General features: G+C 37.1%; 2 protein-coding genes across 2 annotated transcripts in view; both read right to left on the reverse strand.

The window, feature by feature from the left end:
* Positions 1-9,556, reverse strand: part of lrrc75ba (leucine rich repeat containing 75Ba) — a 28,959-nt gene extending 19,403 nt beyond the window's left edge. Inside the window, exons 1-2 of the mRNA XM_026244209.1 lie at positions 8,895-9,556; positions 1,852-1,980 (exon numbers count right to left, since the gene is read on the reverse strand). Of these exons, the coding sequence (XP_026099994.1) occupies positions 1,852-1,980; positions 8,895-9,167 (402 nt within the window). The 5' untranslated portion in view covers positions 9,168-9,556. The remainder of the gene's footprint in view (positions 1-1,851; positions 1,981-8,894) is intronic.
* Positions 9,557-19,722: 10,166 nt separating this feature from the next.
* Positions 19,723-25,257, reverse strand: LOC113070773 (globoside alpha-1,3-N-acetylgalactosaminyltransferase 1-like). Its single transcript, XM_026244210.1, has 7 exons — positions 25,041-25,257; positions 22,595-22,624; positions 22,454-22,489; positions 21,222-21,266; positions 20,964-20,996; positions 20,740-20,874; positions 19,723-20,652 (listed from the first exon to the last, which is right to left on the reverse strand). The coding sequence occupies exons 1-7, from the start codon at positions 25,097-25,099 to the stop codon at positions 19,962-19,964; spliced, it is 1,029 nt and encodes a 342-aa protein (XP_026099995.1). The 5' UTR covers positions 25,100-25,257; the 3' UTR covers positions 19,723-19,961.
* Between the last annotated feature and the right edge of the window lie 1,803 nt (positions 25,258-27,060).

A 27,060-nucleotide genomic window follows, 5' to 3' on the forward strand; every position in this document is an offset into this window, starting at 1 on the left:
AACCAGAGCCAGCTCGGGGCTGACTAACATCGGAGTAACCCCGTTGAATCTCGGCATTGGAGAACCGAACGGAATACGGTAGCATTTTTCTACTGTGCGCAGGACCCATTGAGATACATTTGGCAGTAGTTTCCATGCAATCTACTAAGGGAATCAGTCTCTCAAGACTGACCTCTGGAGTAAGAGACCCCGAAGGGGCAACGAGCATCTCAGCTCCACTACGCACGCGGGCGGAAAATACTGAGGACATTGCTCGCTGGAGGCAGCTGCGCCCTGGAACTCTGGCAGGGTTTGCAGACCAACACTGATGATTATAGATGATGTGATACACACGTTGCCTCGGCAGCACGCAAGCCGCTTAGTCACACAAACAGTATTAATCTCCCCGGAAATAAGTAGCTGCAGCTGCGAGTTCACAGAGGGGGAAAGAACCACTTTGCATGCTTCCGTACCTCGAGAACGAACTCTAGATCTAGGGAACACGGGCGGAGATAGGCAGAGCCGTCTTCGACCTGTCCCCAGATATGCGAGAAGCACAGTCAGCCCCCTTACTTTTCCCGAGAGCTGACTGCGTGAGCTGTGCTCCTCATTAATGCTGCTCCTTATAAAGTTAGGCATAATGCTTGTGATGTAGCGAGGAACACACAATCTGAAACGCGATCTGGATTCGCCATTTAGATGTCTCGTCTTAGCTTATACTTTTTATATGATAATTTTAATGTCCTGCTTATGACTTTTTATATCATAATTTCTATTTATGTCAGAATTTTAAATTTGTATCTTACAATTTCAATATACTTTTGTCATAATTAGCATGATTTTTTTCATATGTGACTGAAATTGGATTCTGCATTCTGTTCAGTGGCATCATGCAACTGTGTCCATTTCATTACCTAATTTTCATAATTGTTTTATTGGACTGGGTATCAGTGGACACAATTCCCACCTGAATGTCCACACTCATCAGAGCCTTTTTTGGCAGTCTCTGTGATATAATCAAATTAAGACACTGTCACTTGCAAAGTAGACCAGGTTAAAGCGTGCAGTTTCCTAGTGACAGTTGTTTACAGTCCTATAGTCTATATTGAGTGTCACACTGAGCTAAATCTTTAGATGAGAATCTACATCTCTGTTAAGAACCACCTCCTTATGACTCTTACAGACACACAGCAAGATCTCCATCTAATTTAATGCATCTTCTTTTATACCCTGCAGCAGCCTCAGGGTTCAGCAACTATATTAATCATTATTAGAAGAAGAAAAAATCTGCACACTATTATAGACCATCTTTAATGGACAAGAATATGAAAATGAAAAGCAAGCAGACTTTAGTTTTCATCAGACTGCTAGTTTCTATTGTGCCCTGCAGCTGATATGACTTCTGGTATGACCAATCAAGGAAAAGGAAATCAGTCTCAATGAAATGGCCTGTGGTGCTGATTCAAATATCCTGCATAGCTGTAGGTCTGACTTAAGGTGTACTAATGCTTTGCTGATCTTCAATCATACCATACTTTCAGCATATAATGATCAGTGCCTCAGACAACACTCGAATATCTTTCAAAGAATTTCTTCATTTTTTAGGAATGGTTGTGATGCAGGTTGTTAAAATAACAGCTGACGTCACTTGAAAGAAACAATAGTTTAAGTTTACAAAGACTTGAGCTTAAATTGTTTGATTGAAGCGATTCAGCTAAACTTTTGTGATGCATACAGGGTTTGGAATGAATTCATGAACAAACACAAATGATTCATCTTAGTACAAAAAATCACTATATGCAAACCCATTTCTTTTAATTTACTTTAACTAGTAATCATCAAAGCAGAGAAATTACATGCTGAATGAGTCACCTTCTTTGGGCACTGCATGTCTTTAGCCAGGCTCAGCAGGAGCTCATGAGATATGGGGTCCACCAGGTTTAGAAAGGATGCGTTCTTATAGAGGATATCATTGAGTGACATACCCTCTAATCCCAGGTCCTGAAAAAGATCGAAAGAGAGCACATATTATCATTCACTCACTCAAGCTGCCTTTTCTGGCAATTACATCATGCACTGTATGCCTCTGAATGTTGTCCTGCTTCATATTGGTACTGTCAAGGATTTATGCTGAAATCTAGGCTCCTACCTTGATTTCTAACTATGTTGAAGCTAAGATAACAAGGGGCCACATTTACTAATCCTTTTACACAATTTCCATACTTATGTGCGCAACGGTTAAGAACCAACATTTCCTCTAGATTTATAGATGACTCCATTGTCAAAACAACAAGTTTTTGTATTGGCTGGGAGTATGCAATTTTTGCAAGTTCATTGGGTTCCTCTTTAGAATGCACTAGACATATGTTTTCTCTTAGTTTGGGGAAAAAATATGCAAATGATGTTTCAGTATTTCTGCCTGAAAACTTCCATATGAAAACTCTTAAAGAACACTGTCCATGTCGCATAAACATTGTCACTTAAATGAGTCTGACAATATTATCTTAGTTTTTCAGACAAAAATAATTTCTTTATGTGTTAAAATGGGCTTGAATAAAACACTCTTACCTAATTGAGTATACGCAGCTCTATGAATATGCAAATCGGTTCCACCTCTACTCCACTCGGACCTTGTCTACTTTAACTAAATTAACCAAATTAAGTAAACGCAACACAATAGCAAGTGGCAATATTGGTTATCGGAGAGAGAATCTACGAGTGAATTTATTCAAATTCTGAATATATTATAGCCTAGAAAGCTTACAAAGAGAAATCCCCTTAAAATCACTTAAAGGCCATCACTCATCTTAGTTCACTGCGATCCCACAAAGTTCTGTTATTGATTAAGTTTTACACTGGACTTTAAAATCTTTGATGATTTATTCTGCATCTAAATTTGTTTTTGACAGCTGTCCCAAAAATTCTACTGGCCCTTTGGGAAAATACCAATTATTGAGAAAAATCTAGAATATAACTTTAATGTATTATGCAACTTTGATTTACATAGACAAGAATATCTCTAGAATGGCAAGATTGTGGTGTTTCAATGAGACAAGATTGAGAGCCGCAGACCTTCAGTAACACAGAGGGGATTATGAAACTGCCTCCAATGTGTTATTAATATTCAAAGACCAGATGCTTTTATCTACGGTGACTTGCATATTCTGATTGGAACAGGTCTTTGCACTCAGTGCAGTTGGAGTGTGCAGGCTTAAATGTGTTTAGCTGCAGGGAAGGAGACGCCCACATCTACCCCCTACTCTATTTTATTCTCATATTGAGATGTGTAGGGCCAGTCATGCGCACATACACATCTCAGATGGTGTTTTTTTTTTTTTTTTAGAAAGGATGTCTAATTATGCTTGGCTCTTATGTCTTTACTCTAACAAACCATTTTATCTTAGAATGTACAACACACACTGTACAAGTCAAACAAAGAAATAATAGTAAAAGTCAACTCAAATGGACCTGAGAGGCCTGGGAGATGGTAAGTAGGACATGATGATGAAAAACCTTTTAGGATTTGAAAATAATTCCAAGACTTCTAAGAATCCTAATAATATCATCTCTATGACAAGCCTTTTGAGAAAGAGATTTGAGTAAAGGCACCGCCTGACAGCTGCCCCAAGTTATATCATGCAAGATCTGGGGCTGTCAGCTTGTTTTTTAGATGCAGTCTGGCTAGCTGGTGTCTCTAGATCCTTTATGCCAAAATAATTTTTCATCAGTGTGAGATCACTATAGCAGTCCTGTCACTAACTCACATATCTGTAAGTAGTAGAGGAAAACCAGGCAAGATGCCCCCTCAGTAAGAAATTCTCTCCTTCAATTTTCACTTGACCATAGACTTAAGTGCATATAGTGCATCTATTTTGATAATTGAGCATCAACTTTTATGGGACTTGTTATACCTGAACAGGTTTGAGGTTAGCTTTTTCTAAACCTAATCAGATGCATACTCTTGATATTTGATTTAATATTTACTTATCATTTTATGGCATTATTACTACTATTATTGTTATTATAAACACTATAACACACAATAACAAACACACACACACACACATTTATATATATTATATATATATATATATATATATATATATATATAGATAGATAGATAGATAGATAGATAGATAGATAGATAGATAGATAGATGAAGAAATTTTTTTTGATAAGTTTAAATATCAGCTATTATATTGAATATTTTCATATTTAAATAATTACTAATTAATGTCCAAAAATATATTAATTCTACTCAATTATAATTATGTTATCAATTAGAATTATAAAATTTATTATTTAAAATGATTATTATACTTTAAAAACAATTAAATATAATAATGAAAAATAAATGTTTTCAAATAATAAACATATTTCTGTTTCTGTAATCAGATAACAGATGGTTTCCTGCAGGGGGTTTCTTGCCTGGTAGGAGGTCCTCATACCCCAGTTTTGTGCTGTAATAAATTAGCAAATGTTTATTTCCTCTAATAATACACGGGATGATGCATCATCAAAATGCACATGCTAAATTCATATATTGCAATTTTACATCATTTGTACATTGTTTTAAACAAACAAATCCACTTATTCCATGCATGCTCTCTTATCAGTTCCTTCCATGTCCACTTTAATTGTGTTCGGTCCTGTTATAGCAGCTCTGAAACATGAGACCCATTTTTAATTCTCTGTTTCTTGATAATGGGAGAAAGCCTTAATAAAGACTGTGAATCCACACAGAGGACCACACCGCAGGTCTCCGGTGACATGCTTGTCACAGCATGGGTATCCAAGACTATCTTTCTGTGTTGATTAAAATGCTCTCTGCTCTGAGATGTCAAACCCTCAAATGTAATTAACAGCAAGTCCTGAGAGAGGGAACAATGAAAGGGGACTATAAAAAACTGAATTTAAAAAAGGTAACAAAGGGATGACAACAGGCAAACTGTGGGGCGAAATGACATAAAAGACTAAAAACATGAGAAGAGAGGACACAGTGAGAATACTGAATACACAAAAGTTACTAACAGATATAAGACCTGCTGATACAGGCCTATGCAAGTCCTGTCCTTGATTTGTATGGCCTGTTTACATTTAAAAAATTTGACCCTTTCATTTAAATATATAAATGAACATGCATTAATATTTTGAGTTGCAGTAAGTGAAACCCTTTACTTTTTCTTTAAAGAAAAAGCTGCCTGTCTTCCTGGAACAAAGCTATTTCACCTAACCACTGAATATAACACTGAAAAACAACAACAACAACATACATTTTGATAAATTATAGGAAATTCACATTAATATGATTTTCTCAGCACTTCAGGTTTGCATTTAATTATTTAATTTACTGATTTATAATTCAATAAAATTTAATTTCGGTCTTTGCTGACAGTTTTTCATAATAAGGTAAAAAAGATACTTGACCCAAAAAAAAAAAAAAAAAAAGATAATTTCCAAAAAAAAGTATAGGCTGAAGCCTTTGCTTATTTTGCCTACTGTTTTTACATATTTATCAAATGAGTGACACTTTTCTCACTGGATTTGATTCATATGAGACAGACATAACAATGTAAGTAAAATGGTCCGCAGTCTCTCCATGATCAATGGCTAATAAAGTCAGGATGTTAAGGTGTTACTTTATAAAAATAAGAAGAAACACTATATTAATTTTAATAAAATATAAGAAAATGTGACGCATCACAGAAACTTTTGAGATCCTCTTTTTACCATTTTTGTTTTTTACTGCAGTCACAAGGCACGAAAAGGTAAAAAAAAATATTGTTTAATTTAATATAGATATCCACAGTATAAAGAAATCCTAAAATTCATACTTTCAAACATTTTGTACATTATTTAACAGTAAACGCACATTTTCCTGTATATGTTTAGGTAACTTACAGTAAAAAAATTAAAAGGACTATTCTGTGGGATTTACTGTTTTGTAAAATACTTATTTTGGTGTAGGTGCATGAAAATATGTTCGGCCTCAAGCTACTATATATAAAGTTTTGGTTTTAAAATTCCTGTTCCTTCTCACCATTTATTGAAATATCTTAGCTGAAACAACAGATGGAAATCAACAGTAGCCAATTTAGAAGAGAGAGAGAGAGAGAGAGAGAGAGAGAGAGAGAGAGAGAGAGAGAGAGAGAGAGACGTGTGTACGTTTTCTAGAGTTGTATGGATGTATCTTTGGGTTGATGAATAATGGAAGAACTTGAACTCCTTTAAAACTTTTGATGAAAAATTGTTGATGAGGCATAGCTGCATCTCCTTGTCATTTTGTCACAGTAATGATATCAGAAAGAGATTGTAAGAACAGAAGTACATAAACTGTGATAAGTTCTGCCCTCATATCAACCCTTTTAACACAGCAGGAGAAAAGTGTCAGCCTTCTTTTTGGCTCCAGGCACAATAATAATAATAATAACAATCCTTTGAATTCATTTTTTTCTTCTTCTTTTTTTCAATGAATAAATGTAACAATTTAAGGGGAACCTATTATGCTTTTTCATATTTTCTACTTAGTGTCTCATGTTGATGCTTGAGCATAAAAAAGATCTGCAAGGTTAGGTTACAGAGTGCAAAGTCCACTCCGAAGGGGAGATATTCAATTTAACAGAAAACACTTTTCAAGAACTACAACAAACGGTTCATTATAAAGCCACAATGTCACTCATTTAAATAATTCCCGGACAAAGAATGTGCAAAAAAGGGGGCGAGGCCTGCACTAGAGACCATAGAATGTTAATTTTAAAAAAAAACTACCACTCCATGCTTGCACAAAGGTTCTGCATGATCCTCTTGCCTGTAAACATTCTCGAATCTTAATCAGTCTTGAATTGGTGTGGCAAAACTTACCCCATTATTACTATTAAGAGCTTCAGCAATGAAACTCACTGTTATGGTGAGGGGCGTGACATTTCCAGAACATGCTCTGAGCAGTAGGCCAATCACAAGACACTGGGTCAGCTAACCAATCAGAGCACATTTTGTATTTTTGGAAGGAGGGGCTTCATATTAACAGGACATAAAATATGTGAAAAATAATGTGTTTTTGGAACAATTCTGAAATCCTAGTACACCTTAAAAAACTAAATCAAGACTGTAATCTCGCAATTAAGAGAAAAAAAAAAATTATTCACAAAACTGTGTGATAAAAATTTGTGATTAGCTTTTTTTTCTTTCTTTTTTTTTTCGTGGCAGAAATGGCCTCCCATAGTAGAGAGAACAATACTACCCTGTAAAATGCATTAACTATAGCAAACGACACAACAGCCAATGGAGGGGGAATATGTGTTTGTCTGAGCAGTAGAAGATGAGGGGAGTGTCCAAAAAACCTTTTTGAAAACACTCATTATTTTTACACGTCTTAAATATATTATATTGTTTTTTAACTTAATCACTTTTTTTTTTTCCAACAGCAGCTTTTGATTTATTCTTACACATACACATATATGCGAAAGACCTCCTGATCTCCTGCACTGCTCTGTCATCAGTGCTCAGCTCTCTCTTGCTCCGTACTGACACTCTGTGAATTTGAGTATATGGGTCACTCTGACAGAACAAATGTTCCAGAGAAGCATCCAGGCATTAGTATTAGTGTTTGTGCAGAGTCTTGAAAACAAATAATACCAGCAACAAATCCTGGGAAATGATTTCTTGCACAAGGTGACTCACTGCAGCACTACAGAGCGAGATGCACGGCAGGTGTCTGAAGTGGAAATACCAAGCCACATTTCACCTACTGGATATTACACATGGCTCAATGACACATAAGGATGTCTGAGATGATGGCAACAGGGAATCTAGTTTAAAACGCATGTGTCATGTTCTGAGAAATTGCATTTTTATATTCTTGTTGGTTTCATACATGTCTGAAAAACATTTATAAAAATCTTTATGCAAAAAAGGGTAATGTCAAGACAAAATTGGCTTAAAGTGTTAATAATTACACTTGGCTAAAAGTGTTAATAATTGGCTTTTAGTTATTTTATTTAATATTAAATATATATTTTTAGAAATGTCATGAATTTTGAGTCACTAAAAGGTATTCATAAAGAGCAGGGTTATTATATTTGACTAAAAAAATACATAAAATAAACATTTTCATCACTTGCATTTAAAAAAGGTTAAAGAAAAATAAGTTAACAGCTCTCATTTTAATATAGTTTAACTAAAATAAAATAAAATAATAAAATAAAGATAATTTAAAAAAATACAAGAGAAGTTATAGCAATTAAATTTAAAATATAAAAACTATTATATTAATAAAAATTACAATAGCATTTCAATGATACTAAAATCACACTGATATATAGGTCACTGAGTTATGAGAATGGGCCCTTTTTGTTTGATGGTTTTCTTTTCACATGACAACCAATGGCTTCCTGTGTTGTTTTTAAAATATTGACTTTGATTAGGATAAACATAAGTTTGACGAATATTAATAATACTTTTAAAAACGTAATAACATAATTAAATTATATTATATTATTTTTAACATTAAAATAATTATGAACCATATATTAAATGATCGAAAAAATACAATCTTATATGAAAAATTACTAAAGTTACAATTCAAAACTCATCACGTTTTGATGTATTAATGTTTTTAAAGATGTATTTATTATTATTATTATTATTCAGATTTTCAGTCGTTTAATGAGGTACGCCACTTTGACAGTGCATACTTTAAGCCCCCCAAAATAATAATAAATAAAAAGATTATTTGCATTTTATGCTCATGTCTTTGTGTTTTCAGAGTACTGATGCATTTTTGCGATATTTGTGTCAGTGACTGCAACACATGCAATGCCAGTCAAGCAGAGACACAGTCAGACTCGTGCATGTTTGTCAGCTGTCCCTGTCAGGTGCACATTTTTTATTTAGCACCGCATGACATTCGCCCTCACCTTCCTCAACAGTTTGAGCACGTCCGTCGCCTCTTCTCTCTTCCGCTCCCGAAGGAGCTTCTGGATCTCTCGGACCCAGGCGACTCGTCTGACATACGGGCTGTGGTTGGCTCTCCTCAGCATCCCCGGCAGTTTATCCGACCTGAGCATCAAGGATGTAAACAAGAAGTCTCCGCTCCGGTCGCTCTCTCCAGTACTGTCGAGATGTTTCCGTCGCCTCCTTGAAAAAGTATCGTTGTCGAGACTGTTTTGACGGCTGAGCCTGGAGCCCATGGTCTCAATTACCTTGAAATCAAAAATGTTACAGTAAATACTACTCTTTTATGGCGTGACCATGGCAGCCTGGACGATAACGCCCAGAGGTTTCCACATCAGTCCCAACTTGGGCAGCACGTACTGGTTCTGCTTACAATCAGTGTCCTTTGTGTAATTCGCCCGAAGACACAAGTAGTAGTTTTAGCTGCGGAGATGTCCGTGTTTTGTTCTTTATCCCAGGTCTCGCAGCCTCGTATTTGTGTTTGTTGTCAGTAGGACACGTCCGCCTGATGCTCTGGTTGGTATTCAGTGGATGATGGTGATGCTCTCCACAGCACCACGTGTGGATCATTACTCAGTACTGTACTGCCATTGGCCAACGGTGTATGTGCCCCACATGCCAAGAAAGAAAAATGTGCGAAGGTGAAGTCAAAACAACATTTTACTCGAATTTTAACTGATGGTCAATTCATTTTAATGAATTGATGCTAAGGATGAGGTCTTATATCAAGGGAACAACTATAATTGTCAAAAAAGGTCAAATAAGTAGCATGTTGATCTGCCAGCCTTGGGTTTTTACGTGGTGATATATTGCATGATGATGCATTTAAAAGGTAATGGCCAATCGGACGTTTATACAAGTTCACATTGTTGTTGCAGAAGAAATATAAATAAAACTCATAACATTAAATAAATATTTTTTAAACAAGTTAAATCTTGGTTATGATTAACTTAAACCCCTTTATTTAAAACTTTCTAGTAACTGTCATTCGCGCACATCCGCCATGTTTGTAGTTTTTTTTTAAAGGCACCCTGCACAAGTTTTTTTGTAATAAAATATCTAAAAAAACACTTGCACATTGTTATATACTCCCTGCAGTTGTGCACTTACACTATCCCAAAAGTTCCCCAAGGATTTGTAAATCCAGAGAAATTCAAATTTTAAATAATTGTCCACTTGGAATTATAAGGTTCTAGCTGACATTTTTTTTTCTGGGACAACTTATTTACATTATGTGATAGATTTTTTTTTATGTTGTATACATTATGGGATTTTTATTTAAAAAACAATAAGGATCTATCCACACAGTCGAATGGAATGCAAAAACTTTGAAGCTCAATATCTCAAAACAACTCGGAAATGCAGATAGAACCTTATAATTCCAAGGGGACGTAATGACTTTTCCAGGTTCATTGTCACATATCAATGATGTTATATATAGAAAACTATGGCAACACATGGACAAAAATGATGCTGCAGTTAAACGTAATCCATTACGGCAGTCGAGAATAAAATGAAAATTAAATGAAAAGTGCTGACTGCAGCATTAAACTCAGATCTGCTTAATGTTGCACCATGAATCCATGTTTTTGCAGTCTTGTGCATTATAACCAATCACACAAGAGTCTGTTTAGTTTTTGAGTGCAACAGCCAATCAGAAACACCAGGGTTTTGTTCAGTGCGTGTGCTCGATGAGTGTATTCTCTCATTATAAACAACAAATTGCATATGTAGATATGATGTAAGTAGGAAATTCATTCATCAAACAGTGTATAGACCGCTTTACTGATTTTTAGGAGAGTTTTTTGAGAGTGCTTAAACTCGCACTAGACTGAATTCAGGCATACTGTTCGTAGGGAATGTGTAACTAGCCAAAAATGAGTGCTTATCAGGATCAACTAAAAACTGGATTTTCAAAAGTATTAGAAATATTTAAAGTTTTCGCCATATAATCTTTAAAATAAGATCACATCAGCCATATGACCTAACATACCCCTAAACATGACGCAGCACAAAACCAAACATTGATTGGTTGCTTTACCTGCCAGTTATATGGCCATTCAAAGTGCCCATTTTTTCCAGCAATATTATCCGTCTGCAATATTGGAGGCTGCAATTTCAGGAACGCATTTGTAGGATTGCATTTCTACCCTAGTTTTTTGTGATAGCACCACCTACTGAGTCGGAGAAACGCAGTCCCAGGAACAAATTTCCAGGACCCTAGTTTTGATGGAACGAAAAAAGTACCACCAAGGCAGTATTTTCACCCAATTTTAAAAGGTACAATTTGTAAGATATTTGCAGTAAAATATCCAAAAACCACTAGAGTAGTGTTATATATTTTGTCCAGCTGATTACTAACAATATCTCTAATGTTTTCAACTACTTGTAAATCATGTGAAAATTTCCATTCTAAACAGTGACACAGGGCAGTGCAGTCGCCTGTCAGTGATGTCAGTTACCCTTTGTTATCGTCTTTGGTGATGTAGAAACCACATGACAGCAGTGTCGTGGATAAATGCAGAAGTAGTGTCTAGCGTCCAGCAAACCACTAGCTTGCTTCAAGCTGTTCCTTATTTACTTCTTCTTGCACGTTTTAGGGTGGATTGTGTTACTTCTTTAAGGAACATTATTACTGTTTACCATCTGCTGCTGGTTCTGTCGACAAGGACAGATCCCGTAAACGTAAGCGAACGGGCCAACCAAATGAACCAAGAACGGTTTGGGACAAGAGGAGAGAAAGAGCGAGGATCAATATCAGTGTTGTATTTCCTAGATGGAGGGAGCTTTGCGACTTCAACTAGAAAGAGATACTGATCTCACTTGTGTTTTACTCGACAGATGAGTTGTTTTGATTCGTATTGTTACAGAAAACGTATACTATTATAACGATCAACAAGAGTAGTATTATAGGGCATACACGCCAAAGGCGGGGCATCGTGTCTCTAGACCCACACGAGGAGGCGTCTGATCCATAGTCTGATCGCGTCTTTGCATTGACTTTGTATGTAATCTACTCACGCAAATCATTGAACTCGCATTTGCTGTGTATGCCCAATTATTGTGTTTGAATGTACACGAGTGTATATATTTGTTGAACAAGTGTTAATCGTTTTCATATCATCTGATTGATGGCCTTCAGTGGTTGGGTAGAAGACAACAAATCCCATCATTCCACGCTCCTTCTTAACGTCATCAAACCACGCGATTGTTATTGTTTTGACAGTGTGCTCTCTAGTGTCAGGTCCTACAACCTTTACCTTTAACTACTTAAAGGGGGGGTGAAATGCTCATTGTCACTCAATATCCTGTTAATCTTGAGTACATATAGAGTAGTACTGCATCCTTCATAACTCCAAAAAGTCTTTAGTTTTATTATATTTATAAGAGAAAGATAGTCTGTACCGTTTTTTCCCGGAAAAACACGAGCGGCTGGAGGCGTGGCGTGTGGGCGGAGCTAAAGAATCACGAGCGCGAGTAAGCTTTTGCATTGAGGGCATCTGGAAGCTGTGACATTACCGTGAGGAAAAAACCATCATCCAAAACAAACCATGGCTAACAGTCAGATTCAGACGTATATTATGATCCAGAATCAGATCCAGATGCTGAAATTGAACAAGAGCAGCAGCAGCAACGACTACAGCAGGACGTCTTTATGTAGTATTTATTGAAACTATATATTTGCTATAACTATATGATACATGTGGAAAGTGCAGTTTGATGTCAACATCGCATGTTGTTTACTTGATGTGCTTACGCGCCGATAGTTAAGTTAACAACACATAGATATTTGAAGCAGTTTTACTCACCGCCTGCGGTTCCAACACACGATCGTGACCCTTTTTCTTTGGGACTGCATTATCCTTAAGAAATAAACAATATGAAAATTAGGCGTAAAACTGGGCCTTGTTTGTAAAACAAGCATCTTCGAAATGCAGGGAACAAACAAAAACACTTGCACAACTCCGTTGATGCTCTGTAAAAATAAACTCCATCCACTGGTCCCTTAATGCTGTTTTTTTTTTTTTTTTTTGGGTAATCTGTGCAGGGTTGTCTTGCCCTGGCAACCAAAAACACACTTCTTTTGTGACATTTCGGTCTCTCGCTCTGATTAGTGAAGGTTTCTGCACTGCTCTACGGGAGCGCGCGCTCTTCCGGGAGAAGTGCCCTTAGGACCCATATAAGGAAATTCCGCTCCATCTAACGTCACACAGACCCATACTCTAAAAAAACTTTCCGAAACTTGTGACAAACCGGAAGGAGTGTTTTTGGAACAAGTGCAGGGTTGTTTTTGGAACAAAAATACTCCTTCAAATGTACAACTTAATTTGTGAAACTTTGTCCATGTTTAGCATGGGAATCCAACTCTTTAACAGTGTAAAAAACTCAGTTTGCATGAAATAGCATTTCAGCCCCCCCCCCCCCCCCAGAGTTTTAGAGTTTTTTTTCTAAAGGTTTATTTCACCCAAATACTACTTTCTTTAGTGGTATTATTGGGTATGAGTATAATATAATAACTTATCAAGTAAAATAACAAGGAATGATGGTATATTCTTTTCAGTCACTAGATAAGCCACATTTTCAAGTGAAGGAAGACACAAGGAATACCCTGGGGTAGATTTAAGGCTGTGTACATTTTATAAAATAATATACTACAACAGTTGAACTTGAACACACACAAAAAACAAACTTGTTCGTGACGTGAACCTCACAGAAAGAACTTAATGGACAACATATTCACTGACTCCTATGAGAGAGAGAAAGAATTGATGTTGATTGTTGAATTGATGTTCTACTCTCTAATTTTAAATTTCATATTTAAAAGATCTTAGTGACCACAGAGCGCACACACATATACAATACAAAAATAACTTTATAAATCTTCATACCAATTAATGTTCATATTGCTGTTATTGCATACTGTTCAAAGATTTGGGGGAAAAAAATGTTATGTTGTGGGAACAAAGGTTCTTGATATATTCATGCCAATAAAGCCCATCTGAACTGAGAAAAAAAATTAGAGATGCAAGAAATCTGAATAAAAAAAACATTATTGACATGACTATTCGTGACCTTTAAATATTTAAAGCGCACATTGTGATGTATGCAGCAGCACTATACCTGCCACCTGGATTCTCTCCACTCTTTTCTCAATTGTTTCTCTATCACCCTATTAAATTCTTCCAATTGACTGAAATAGTAAATGGAGAACATAATCACTGCTGGGTTAACAGAAATAGTGTTATCGCTTAAAAAATTGTTAGATTGGACATTGTGTAAAAACAAAGGACACTTTACCATAAGCATAAAAATCTCAGTCATTTCCATAGATCTGGCGTGGCAAGCCCTATAATCAACAATTCGTGGCACTGCCTTTTTTAAGTTTGCAGTTTCTAAATGACCAATGGTCACATATAATTTGAAAAAATACCTATTTGTGTGCATTTTATCTGGATTATTAGTAAAGATCAAATCTGTTAAAGTGGATTTTTTTTTGAGTCCTTTACATTTGGATGGGTAGGAACATTTATTACTTGAGTTAAATTTACAGTATCAAAATCATTTTTTAAATCCTTAGATACACCTGTCAACCAATTCCAGTTCAAATCATGTACAAAAACCTGCAAGTGCAGTTAAAAGTATGGATAAGGCTTCCTTATTAGCTGAAGGGGGTCTATAACAACAGGCAACAGTTAGTCTGTTTTTTTGTTTTTTTTTTGCTAACGATAAATCAATAGCCAACATTTCAAAGCACTAAGGAACATTTAGTTTACAATTTACATATATAACAACACCCCCTCCTTTGCTCTTCCTATCTGGACAAAATAGATTGTAACCATCAATGGCAATATCATTATCTGAGAGGGTCTTCTTCAACCATTTACTGATATAGCAATGATATATGCCTTAGTAGACATCACCCATATTCTAATATAATATATTTTAGGCATCAAACTACAGACATTCAAATTAACAACTTTCAAACCGAGTCGACTTGAAAACTCAGACGGAACATACAAATATTTAGGTTCAGGACCTGGATTTGATTAAACATTTCCTGCCATAAGTAACATCAATAATTCAAGACGACTTTGCCACACGTTTTGATATTTCATCCTCAGAAAAACATTTCAATGAGTCAAATGACTTCAAAATTAAACAACAACATTTTTCTTCAACCAAAACAAATAAACTAAAGAGAGATCAAATTTAAGTCCATGTTTCAATGATTTGCGAAACTTCTGTGTAGGAGTCATCTTGGACTGAAGATTAAGATTTACAGTTTATGTATCTCAGAGGGGCATTCAAAAGGCTGATTCATTCAGAAACAAAGGATTTAAATTAAATTAAATTAAATTTATGCATTTAGCAGACGCTTTTATCCAAAGCGACTTACAGTGCATTCAGGCTATACATTTTTACATATCATATGTTCCCGGGGAATCAAACCCCCAACCTTGTGCTTGCTTGCGCAGTGCTCTACCAGTTGAGCTACAGGAACACATTTGACCATGTTAATGAGTAAACCACTGAATCGGTTGAATAAATGATTCAAAAAGCAGATTCATTCAATAAGTAAACACCGTCCATTGCTCAGAGACGCAAAGGAGTGCAGTGATCTGTTTGGAACTATTTTCGTTAGCCAAAAAAAAATAAAACAATATCATATTAAAAATTTGTCACTTATTGCTTTACTGAATTTGTATAAAATTATTATTAATTGTGTTCATGCATCTGCAGAAAAATTATACTCTTTGTGTGATAGAGATTAAGTTAATAGGCGTACATTAAATTAAAAAAATATATAAAAAAGCATACAGAAGAATTTTTCCTGTATACAATTTAGAATGCCTGGAATATTCAGTTTTAACAGACTAATAAATCAATTTGCATGCAATCCTGTTTATGATTCGGTGATATAGACTACTTGATAATGTAATGTTGCACATTATTACAACAACACTTATCATATTAAGTGTTGCTTTATCGCACACCCCAGACTCAACCTGAGTGGAAAATGAAATCATCCGCGGTTGTGCACGCAAGTTTTTGCACACATTTTTTAGGAATCTAAATCGCAGTCGCAATGACAGACCACTGATTCGCCAAATCTGCTTTCCTGCAGTCTGTGTTCGTCTAACTGTTTTGTAGTAGGTAACAAATATACTTAAGGGAAATGTATCAGAGTAAAAGTATACATTTTAATTAGGAAATGTAGTAGAGTAAAACTAAAAGTTGTCTGAAAAATAAAAAAACTCAAGTAAAGAACAGATACTCCCCAAAAATACTTAAGTACTGTAACGAAATATTGTTACTTCGTTACATTATATCACTTGTTTTCATGAGCAAATGTGAAGAAGGGACCTCCAGAAAATTACAGGAAACAAGCCTCAGTTGAATATAAGTATTCAATATAGCTGCAGTTGTGGATATTATCTGTTACAAACACGACAGGTACCACCTCCACTCATTTACAACGCACGCCCTCACCTGAGTACTGAGCACTTCCACCTGACCCTCATCATCATCCAATCACCTCTGCACTTCAAATACCACACTCACACACCCAGTCAGCATCCGGTCTTGTTCGCAACAAGTTATTACCTGTATGCTAACTCCAAGGACTAACGCTATCTCTACTTACCTCTCTCCAGCAATCTCCAGAAGTTCCCAGCCCTCTCTGTGCGTTTGTGTGGTACACATCCCTCCCCTTGAGGTCTCTACCCTGCTACTACGGATCACTTCATCACAGCCTCCATAGCACTTTACCCAGCACTACCCCCTCCTCTGCTTGTGCCTCAATAAACTGTCTTTCTGTTATCCTCAGCCTCCTGTGGTATTTCGTAACAGAAGACCGGACCAACACCGATTGGCACAAGCATGAGCCTCATGGATCCCTTCCAAGACCTGGTAGATGCACTACTTAGGACACTCACCACTCTACCCGCAGCTCTGACACCAGCACTTCCGCCAACAATACCAGCACTTCCTCACCTGCCGGGCACACCAGTCCAATGGCCAGGCTGGCGCCCTACTCTGGTTCGGCGGAAGAGTGCAGCGGTTTTCTTCTTCAATGCTCGCTGGTCCTGGAGATGCAACCGCACTTATACCCAACCGAAAGATCCAAGGTAGCATTTGTAATTTCTGAACTGCAAGGTAAAGCACTTCTGTGGGCAAATTCAATTTGGACTCAGAATAACCCAGTTATCCACTCTTATTCCAGCTTCATCAACCATTTCCGAGAAGTTTTTGGCAGACCAGCTTTGGACTTGTCAATTGGTGAGAAGCTGTATAACCTTAAACAGGGAAAAAGGTCTGTCAGTGAATATGCTCTTCAGTTCAGGACTCTAGTGGCCACCAGTGGATGGAACGAACAAGCCCTGCTGACTACCTAACGTCAGGGATTGGAACTTCGAGTGCAGTTGCATCTCGCTGCATACGAGGATACCATCGGGCTTGAACAGTTCATCCAACTTTCCATCCCCTTCGCCACCCGTATGCAGTCATGCTTAGAAGAGCACCAGGGCCAGGCATATTCCACCTCGCCACTCTGCCGACCAGAGGGCGTCAGCTCCCCAGAACCAGCCAACGAACCTATGCTAGTCGACTCCTATCTACTCACGATGGCTGAAAGACAAAGACGGCTGAACCCAGAATCTATGCCTCTACTGTGCATCCCTCTGCGGTCAACTCAAACTCACTACCACGGCAACCCCGTCAGCCTACCAGGTCTACACAATAACCGGAAGGCCGTTGAGTAAAAGATGCGTGCGTCATATTGTGGGTCCCATTACCCTCCAAACCGGACTACTTCACCAAGAGGAGATCCATCTGCTGGTTCTGGAGGAATCCACCGCTGACATCATCCTAGGGCGCCCATAGTTGGAGCAGCATAACCCGGTCATCTCGTGGAAGACGGGCAAAGTCCTGAAGTGGGGCGATTCCTGTTTCCGGAGCTGCATCACCGGTTGTCCTGTCCCAGCCAAACCTTCCCCTGCACCTCTTCCAGTGTATACTACCTCAATTGAGAGCCCAGTGGAAAACCAATCCATCTCCATCCCTACATGCTATGCCCCCTTCAATGATGTCTTCTGCCCCTAACGGGCTTCCAAGCTGCCTTCACACTGGCCGTGGGACTGTGCCATCGATCTGCTGCCGGATGAACCAGTGCCTAAAGTAAGGCTCTACCCCCTTTCCATTCTGGAGGAGAAGGCCATGGAGGAGAACATCAAAGAGGCACTGGCGCAGGGTTACCCTCGTCCATCCACCTCCCCCGCTGCTTCAAGGTTCTTCTTTGTTGCAAAGAAGGACGGAGGCTTATGACCCTGTATCGATTACCGGGCTTTTAACAACATAACCGTCAAATTCTGATATCCATTTCCCCTTGTCCCAGCTGCCCTGGAACATCTCCATGGTGCCACTGTCTTCACCAAGTTGGACCTCCCCAGCGCCTACAACCTCATCCGGATACGAGAGGGGGACGAGTGGAAAACTGCCTTCATCTACCCCACTGGCCACTATGAGTACTGCGTGATGCCGTATGGACTTGTTAATGCCTCTTCCGTCTTCCAAGATTTTATCCATGAGGTGCTCCGGGAGTTCCTACATAAGTTCATCCTCATCTACATTGATATCCTCATTTACTTCCGGAGCACAGTGGAACATCGTCGCCATGTTGCGGAGGTCCTGCAAAGCCTGAGGGCTTCCTCAAGGCCGAGAAATGCTCCTTCCATCAGCCCTCAGGGCATTTACAGTTGAATATCAGTATTCAATATAGCTGCAGTTGTGGATATTATCTGTTACAAACACGACAGGTTCCCCCTCTACTCATTCACAACGCACGCCCTGACCTGGGTACTGAGCACTTCCACCTGACCTTCATCATCCAATCACCTCTGCACTTTAAATACCACACATACGCACCCAGTCTCATTCGCAACAAGGTCTTACCTGTAAGCTAATTCTAAGGACTAACTCAAAAACCAGTCATTAGTCAGGTGAATATAAGTACACAGAAAATTGACAGGTCACATTGCATTTGACTAATGGATTTACAGAAGACATTTCAATTTTAGGAATTGTTTTCTCAGCATTTCAACATTGCATATTGATGAGCACATCAATTTCTAGTTTAATTATCATTCAGTGTGTTATTTAATCATGTATTATTATGTCTTTGGAAGACTTTTGTCTTTCAAACACATTACCATGCACAAATTCACATTATTCTTTACATTTAGTGCACTTTCACCTAATATATTTACTTGACCTGAGATTTTAAGTCAAGAAGTTAATAATTATGTAACACATTTGCATGTTCACATTTCTCTGATGTTTATTAATAATCACATGACAAGAAGTTAAAGAAATTAAATATTTCATTTTTCTTTTCTTAGATAATTTTAATTATAAATATAATGAGGAGGGCATGTGAAGAGTTCAAGGTAGATTGAGCAGAACGGCAATGCCTGAAGAATCAAAGCATCCCATTATCTTGCATAAAGACCTCCGTATATAATTCTTGAAAACATCCACCAAGCATACAAACAAAATGTCATATTTCACATATTGTTTCAGCATATACCGCAAGTTATATGTTAGGTTATATTTTTGCAGTAGAACCCAGAAAGTATCATGTATTAATGTTTTGGTCTTAGCTTCAGACCTTGTAGCTCCCTGAAAGTCCTACCTCATCTCTCTTCATGGTAAAGCAAATGGTTGTCAGAGTTTTTAATAGACGCAAATTGCATTCAGTTACATAATAAAGAGTAATGCAAAAAGTTCAATAAGTTCATTTTGTGTGTTTATTCAAACATTTTTTTGCCATATATTGTTTCTGATGCCACATTGTACTCAAACATCTTTCTTGTACACATTGTACTGACACATATGTCTGTTATTATCCATTTCTTGGTGGCAGATGTCGACTTCCTTATTGCCAGTATTACATATTAACAGATTCACAATGTCTTATGGAAGGCCTGTGAGAAAAAAACCATGTCACTTTAGTTAAATAGTGGCAACAGTTGCTATGGGTTTGGACGAACTTCAGAGTAGTTTTTAGCTACATTAGAGAAGCGAATTACTTTTATTTGGGCTGCTTTTTCATTGATGTCCCTCCACATATATTCAGGAGAGAGCAGTTTACTAGGTTTGTTCAAAAGGAAATACTTGTTCAAGTGAGACTCCTCTTGCCATACTGCCTCAATGGAGTTTGCAGCATCAATGAGCAGCTTCTCCCTGCAGGTTTTGGTGAGTTGATGTACATCTTCTAATGAGCCACCAAATGCAGCACCAGCATAATAAAAATCACCTTCCCCAGCTGGAATGTATGCTTGAGACTCTGGTCTACGCTCATATGTGAATCGATCCCTTGGAGCGTCAAACAACCAAGGATGAATCACACCTACCAGACGACCCAAAGACTCCACACCCCAACGGCCATAGAACTTTGTATCTATGTCAAGGCAGAAAATATAGTCAGCCTCGTTGGCCAGTTCATTCTCTATTAGTTTTTCCAGTTTTTCCATCCTGCTCATACTGATGTCCTGCCATCTGTTCAAACTCTGGATCTTTAGAACTGTCAAATTACGGTTTTCACCCATCTTCACCTCAGGAATCGATTCTGGTTGATCTGTAAACAAGTAGTAATGCACTCGAAATCCAACAAAGTAATGCTGTTCTGCTGACTCCAGAAAATCTTTAACAAAACGTGTGTATCTAACAAACAGAGGAAACAAACACAGGGAGAAATATTATGGTTCATTTAATCATTACTATTTTCATGGAGGCATCATGAAGACTTACTTTCCCAAAGCGAAGACTGTGGTTGCTATGGTGAGATTGTGTTGTTTGTAGATAGAGTCGATCAGTATGGGGTTAAAGGTTCCCTCCCAAATGATTGGAGCTAACCATGATACAGAAGCAACATCCGCCCGACTTCTTTAAAAACACACATCCAGTGCTGTAATCATTTCATTCATGATTGGAAATGGGCAATAACTGGTTAATACTAAAAACATAATACTCACCCTACCAACACACTCGGCTGGTTGTACAACAAGCTGTAATAAAAATGAATAAGTAGAAAGAACAACAGACATTTTTATTTGTTCATGTAGTTGATACACACTTTTTATATTTCCATCTATGAACTGAAGACATCAACTCTCAGTGGTAATCTGATCAGAACTTCAAAAACAACCATGAACCAATAGTTCAGTAGTCCTCATTAACTAAGGATCAACTTAAAAATAAAGTCACTTTTATGAAGATGAAGTTTTACCCACCCTGGCGATGACTGCAATCCAAAGGTCTTTTGCTTCCATTTTGGCCTGATAATAACAGAGTCAAACTCTTAGGCTGATGATACATGAGGCAACTTAATGAGCAATTGTGCCGGGCAACTTTTTTTGAGCAATGTTTCTTGGGCACTTTCCCATTAAGACAGTGTAACAAATTTCTATATGGATACTTTAGATCAGTCGTCAGCCCTGGGTGTCACTTTATTTCCCTTTGAAGGCAACATTACCCAAAGCTGCATGGTAACATTGCTCAAAAAGTTTCCCTGTGTATCATCGGCCTTACTGATTTGAATTGAATTTGAAATGAATTGAATATGAGCATGCACATAAATACTAGCATGTGTGTGTTTTGTGTGTGTGTGTTGAAGAGTGATGTACAGCTGCATTTCAAATTAGAATGCAGTGGGAAAGTTTTTCATTTATTTCAGTAATTCAACTCAAATTGTTAAACAAGAAATATTAAATAAATTCAGAGCACACCAACTTAAGTAGTTTAAGTCTTTGGTTCTTTTAATTGTGATGATTTCATAGAACATCATGATTTCAGATGATGATTTCAGAGAAGCTCATAGCCCAAGTAGTTCTAAGTCCAGTGTTAAATTTCCACAGTCTGTGATGATTTGGGGTGCAATGTCAACTGCTGGTCTTGGTCCATTGTGTTTTTTGAAAACCAAAGTCACTGCACCCATTTACCAAGAAATTTTGCAGCACGTCATGCTTCCTTCTGCTGACCAGCTTTTTGAAGATGCTGATTTAATTTCCCAGCAGGATTTGGCACCTTCACACAAATGACTACATGTGGTGTGCTTGACTGACCAGAAAACTAACCAGGCCTGAACCCCATAGAGAATCTATTGGGTATTTTCAAAAGGAAAATGAGAAACAAAAAAACTTAAGATAGAGATGAGCTAAAGTACATGTACTGAGTACATGCACAGTAAATGAACATACTTTCCAGAAGGCCAATAATTCACTAACATTATATTATTGGTCTAATTAAGTATTTTAATTTGTTGAGATAGTGAATTGGTGGGTTTTTGTTAAATGTGTGCCAAAATCATCACAATTAATAGAACCAAATACTTAAATTCAATGCACACAGACTGAAGTAGTTTATTTGATACACGAGTTTCACAATTTGTGTTGACTTACTGAAATGAAATTTTCCATAACATTCTAATTTGAGATGCACCTGTATGTGTATGCACATTACTCACTTGATGACGACTTGCTCTATTATCTGCTGATTGCAGCTTAAAACAGTAAAATATTTAATTCAGTAATGTAGACTTCTCAAATCAAGAGAACATCACAAACTACATCTGCACCATTTTTTTTTTTAACTGCACTAAACTCACCTTCTCTGGATATTGTTCAGGTACACGAGCCTGTAAAGGAAGACAACTTCAGTAGATATAAAGTAAATGTGCAACCGTTTAATCTTCTTTTCAGAGTTTAGAGTTTTATACAGTCATGGCCAAAAATATTGGCACCCTTGGTGCTAAGAACAAAGAAGGCTGTGAAAATTAATCTGCATTGTTAATCCTTTTGATCTTTTATTTTTTTTAAAAATCACAAACCTGACAAGAGATCAGCGAAAATTCCTTCATACAGAATCACTCCAGACCCTTTAGATTCCCAGCTTCATGTTGGTGCTTCTTCTCTACAGTTCACTCCTGGCTACAGCAGAAGCTTGGTTTTGAGCTCAGTGACCCATTTTTGTTTTGTTTTTTAGGTTTGTGTTTGTATGGTTGGAAGATCCAAGCATGACCCATTATAAAATGTCTAACAGAGTCAGTCTCTTACTGATTTTTTATCTCTTGGAATTTGATAGAATCCATGATGCCATGTATCTAAACAAGATTTCCAGGACCTCCAGCAGAAATATAGGCCCACAACATCAAAAATACAGCAGTACATTTCATTGTACATATGGGGTAGTTTTTATCCCTGTGTTCACCAAACCCATCTTGAGTGTTTGCTGCTAAAATGCTCACTTTTTAGTTTCATCTGCCCATAGAAGCCAGTCCCTTTTGAAGTTCCAGTCATGTCTGATAACTGAATATTCTGGAGTTTGTTTTTAGATGAGCTAGGAGAATTTTTCTTGAAAGCCTCCCAAACAACATGTGGTGATGAAGGTTCTTTAGGAACCCGAGACTCAACCATTTTCTGCAATTCTCCAGCTGTGATCCTTGGAGAGTCTTTAGCCACTCAAACTCTCCTTCTCACCATGCATTAGGATGATATAGACACACGTCCTCTTCCAGGCAGTTTCGTAACATTTTATGTTGATTGAAAATTATTAATTATTGCCCTGATGTTTGAAATGGGAATTTTCACTTTTCCTAAAGCCACTTCAATAATTTGTGAAGCTCAATTATCTTTTGCTGCACATAAGAAATATATTATTTTGTTTTTCTCATTGTGATGGATAATTAAGCAATGTGGGCTTTGTTTTCCCTCCTCTTTATATTTCTGTGAAATAGGAAGCCATGGCTGGATAATTTAATGTTTATAATCATGCTAGAGTGCTCTAAATTGTGAATATGAATGGGAATATACTTCAAAAATATTTTACTAAAAATAATTTCTAGGGGTGCCAATAATTGTGTCCAATAAGTATTTGAGAAAATGTATCCAATAAAAGGATACATTTTTATAAATTTTTTAAATAAAAGATCAAAAGGATTAACAATGCAGATGAATTTTCACAGCCTTTTTTTGATCATATTTACCAAGGGAGCTGATTTTTTTGACCATGACTGTATATTATGTTTGTCACGTACTCAGAAAATGCAAGGGGAAAAGAATTGCTTGATATTGTAGGGTTAAAAATCAATCAAAACTTTTGTTTTCTCTCCCAAACCTATCATTCAGCAATCCTACAACCTGAAACACTATAGAGTAACCATCCTTAGTCCTGATTAGACAGAATGCGTTCTTATTTTCATTTTGGCATTGCGTTTTCAAACCTGAAAAACACGTTCTGTCTGACTGTTATAAATTAAAACGCTAATCTCTGTCTGACAGAATGCATTTAAAAATGCTCAATGCCAATAGAAAACAAATAAAAAAGGCACCTCTCACTGCACAAAACATGGAATGATATGTGACCCGGTCTTAAGTCACTGGGGTATATTTTTAGCAATAGCCAAAAAACATTGTATGGGTCAAAATTATCGAATTTTCTTTTATGGCAAAAATCATTAGGAAATTAAGTAAAAATCATGTTCTATTAATATATTTTGTAAATGTCCTACTGTAAGTATATCAAAACTATTTTTTTTATTGATATTCAATGCTAAGAATTCATTTGGACAACTTCAAAAGGCGGTTTTCTCAGTATTTTTATTGTTTTGCACCCTTAGATTCCATATTTTCATATAGTTGTATCTCGGCCAAATATTGTCTGTCCTAATAAACCATACATCAATGGAAAGCTTATTTATTCGCTTACAGATGATGTATAAATCTCAGTTTCTAAAAATTTACACTCAAGACTTTTTGGTTTTGTGGTCCAGGGTCACATATGTCCTAAGAATAAAATAAAAAAGTTCAAATTTTTAAAGGGGTTATAAAATGCAGTTCCAGAAACTTAAGTTTTCAAGCTTAGTTCATAAGGATTTTTTGCTTTAACAATAAGGTGCTTAAGCAGAATAGAGTGGCAAGGCTAAATACACATACTACTCCGAATGTAAATACTCACTAATGTTACCAACCTCTGGGAAATAATACTGCATTATTATCACATCAATTTACAACCCAAACACAACCATCTAATATTGTTGAAGAGTAATTACATACCCACTCAATACCATCCCAAAGAACACAAGAATGATGAGAAAATTCTGACGGAGCAGCATTATTCCTGAAATACTCGTGTCCACATTGATAAGTGAGAGGAATAAAGCAAGAGAGATGTATATCAAGGAAGGAGGATGTATATCAAGGAAGAAGGAGCGTTTAGTTGACTCACAATGTTACTAGAACTTCATTTTACTTCTGTGTATTTTAGTATGCAAAATGTGAAACTCAAGAATACTTGTTTGTAATTTTGAACTCCTTAGATGTAGTACACAAAAGAAAAGCAATTAATAAAAAAACTTGAGTTACTGGCTTTTGACAGTGAAACAAAACAGCTCAAATATCAACAATGGGAGAAAAAAAAAGTTTAGAACAGACAGAAAAAATGGACATGGACAGAAAAAAAAATGTGCCTGGACAAAAGACTAAGAACAAAACTATTTGCACATACATGAAACAAACAAATAAAAGAGGCATATGAGAAGTTACAAACTTTGCACTGAAACTCTGGCACACCCTTGAAATGCATATCTGAGCTGTTGGAGGAACACTGTCAGAAAAAGAAAAAATTGTACCTTTAGCTGTTAAACAGCTTGCCACTGCAGGGCAATACCCTCAAAAGGGACACTTCTGTACCTTCTTTGCCCTTTCTTTGCCCCTTCTTAACTCTAAAGTTACTGCATTATTTAGTTACTGTTACGTTCTATAGCTGTGTATTATAGTAATGTAATATTCTGCTGTTTGCCTACAGAGCTTTGCCATCAGTTCTCGTTGTTGCCAACTTCACACTCAAATATGCAGGAAGTTGTAGGGAGGTGGGTGTCTGTTGAAATGTTTTATTTTTCTGGTAGTGGTGGGAAACCAAGGCATTCTGAAACATTTGAGGCTTTCATCAAATTGAGCCAAAAAAAATTAAAATGTTTTTTGTTAATTACTAATGCGCATTAATAGCATCTGGTGGTCAGACTTCTTTTTTCCAGCATATCTAACAAATAAAAGATTTATATATGGAATTACTTTTGTGCCTATAAAAGTGTATTTTTTCAAGAAGATTATGAAAATGAACTGAAACTGAATAAAATGTCTTTGAAGCAGAAAAAAAATATTCCTTAATCTTTGACTTCGTTTTTAATACAATGCATGTTTTGCTAACTGTTTTCTCCTCTTTCTTTGTCACGCTGTCTAGTCTCTGTTTCCCTGGGTGTCCACTAGTGGGCTTACTTCCACTTAGGCACTTCACTGTAGGCACTAGAATTCCTCTAGTCTGGTCCTGTCTTCACAGTAATTGCACTCCTGTTAATTGCACCAGGTGCAGGAACTCTATTGTCATTAGCCTCTCTATATATTCCAGTCTTTTCCTGTTGTTTGTACGGAGTCCTTACCCTTCGTGTATGCAGCATTCTCATCATCCGAGATTCCTCTTCGTCTTCTCGTCTTCCGAGATTCACCCAACCTCTCGTCTTCCAAGTTCCCTTTCCTGTTCCCTTCTTTGTTTTTGTTTATTTATTTTGGACTGTCTGTTTGGCTTTGACATTGGCTGTGTTTTGACAACGATTTTGGATTACCCTTTATGGAATAAATACCTGCAATTGGATCTCTCGCTCTCCCTGTGTCTCTCTGGTACACGAATCGTCACATTCTTTCGCTGATCTGCAAGAATTTTTCATTTAAGATACTGAGGTTTTAGTTAATCTCTCAGGGGGCGGGGCTAGCAGTGGTGTGTACTCATTGGCTACTGAATTTTTGATTGACAGTTCCCTTTCAATACTTCACTCATACTGCATATGGGGAAAAGCTCCTTTTTTCCTCAATGCTGAAACCTTTTTTCAATAGCGCAGTGCTATTGGTTTAATCTGTTAAAAAATTTTTAACCAATGACAGTGTACCGTAGCTGTGCGAGCCGGTGGCAATCCAGCACGCCAAAATAGGCGGGGCGAATGGCTATATAAGCCTTCAGCGACGACTTCATTTCGCTGGATCCCGTTTGATTAACGCCTTCGCCTGGAACGAGCTCTCGCCG

The sequence above is a fragment of the Carassius auratus genome, unplaced genomic scaffold, assembly GCF_003368295.1.
Source record: "Carassius auratus strain Wakin unplaced genomic scaffold, ASM336829v1 scaf_tig00005214, whole genome shotgun sequence".
In the NCBI taxonomy this organism is placed as follows: Eukaryota; Metazoa; Chordata; class Actinopteri; order Cypriniformes; family Cyprinidae; genus Carassius; species Carassius auratus.

Excerpts from the sequence above, each read along its gene's own strand:
- LOC113070773 (XM_026244210.1), bottom strand. The coding sequence starts at position 25,099 with ATGCTGCTCCGTCAGAATTTTCTCATCATTCTTGTGTTCTTTGGGATG. Across the intron at positions 22,625-25,040 it reads TTTGGGATGGTATTGAGTGG|GCTCGTGTACCTGAACAATA; the intron begins GTATGTAATTAC and ends CTTCCTTTACAG. Across the intron at positions 20,997-21,221 it reads GGATTGCAGTCATCGCCAGG|CTTGTTGTACAACCAGCCGA; the intron begins GTGGGTAAAACT and ends TTTTTATTACAG.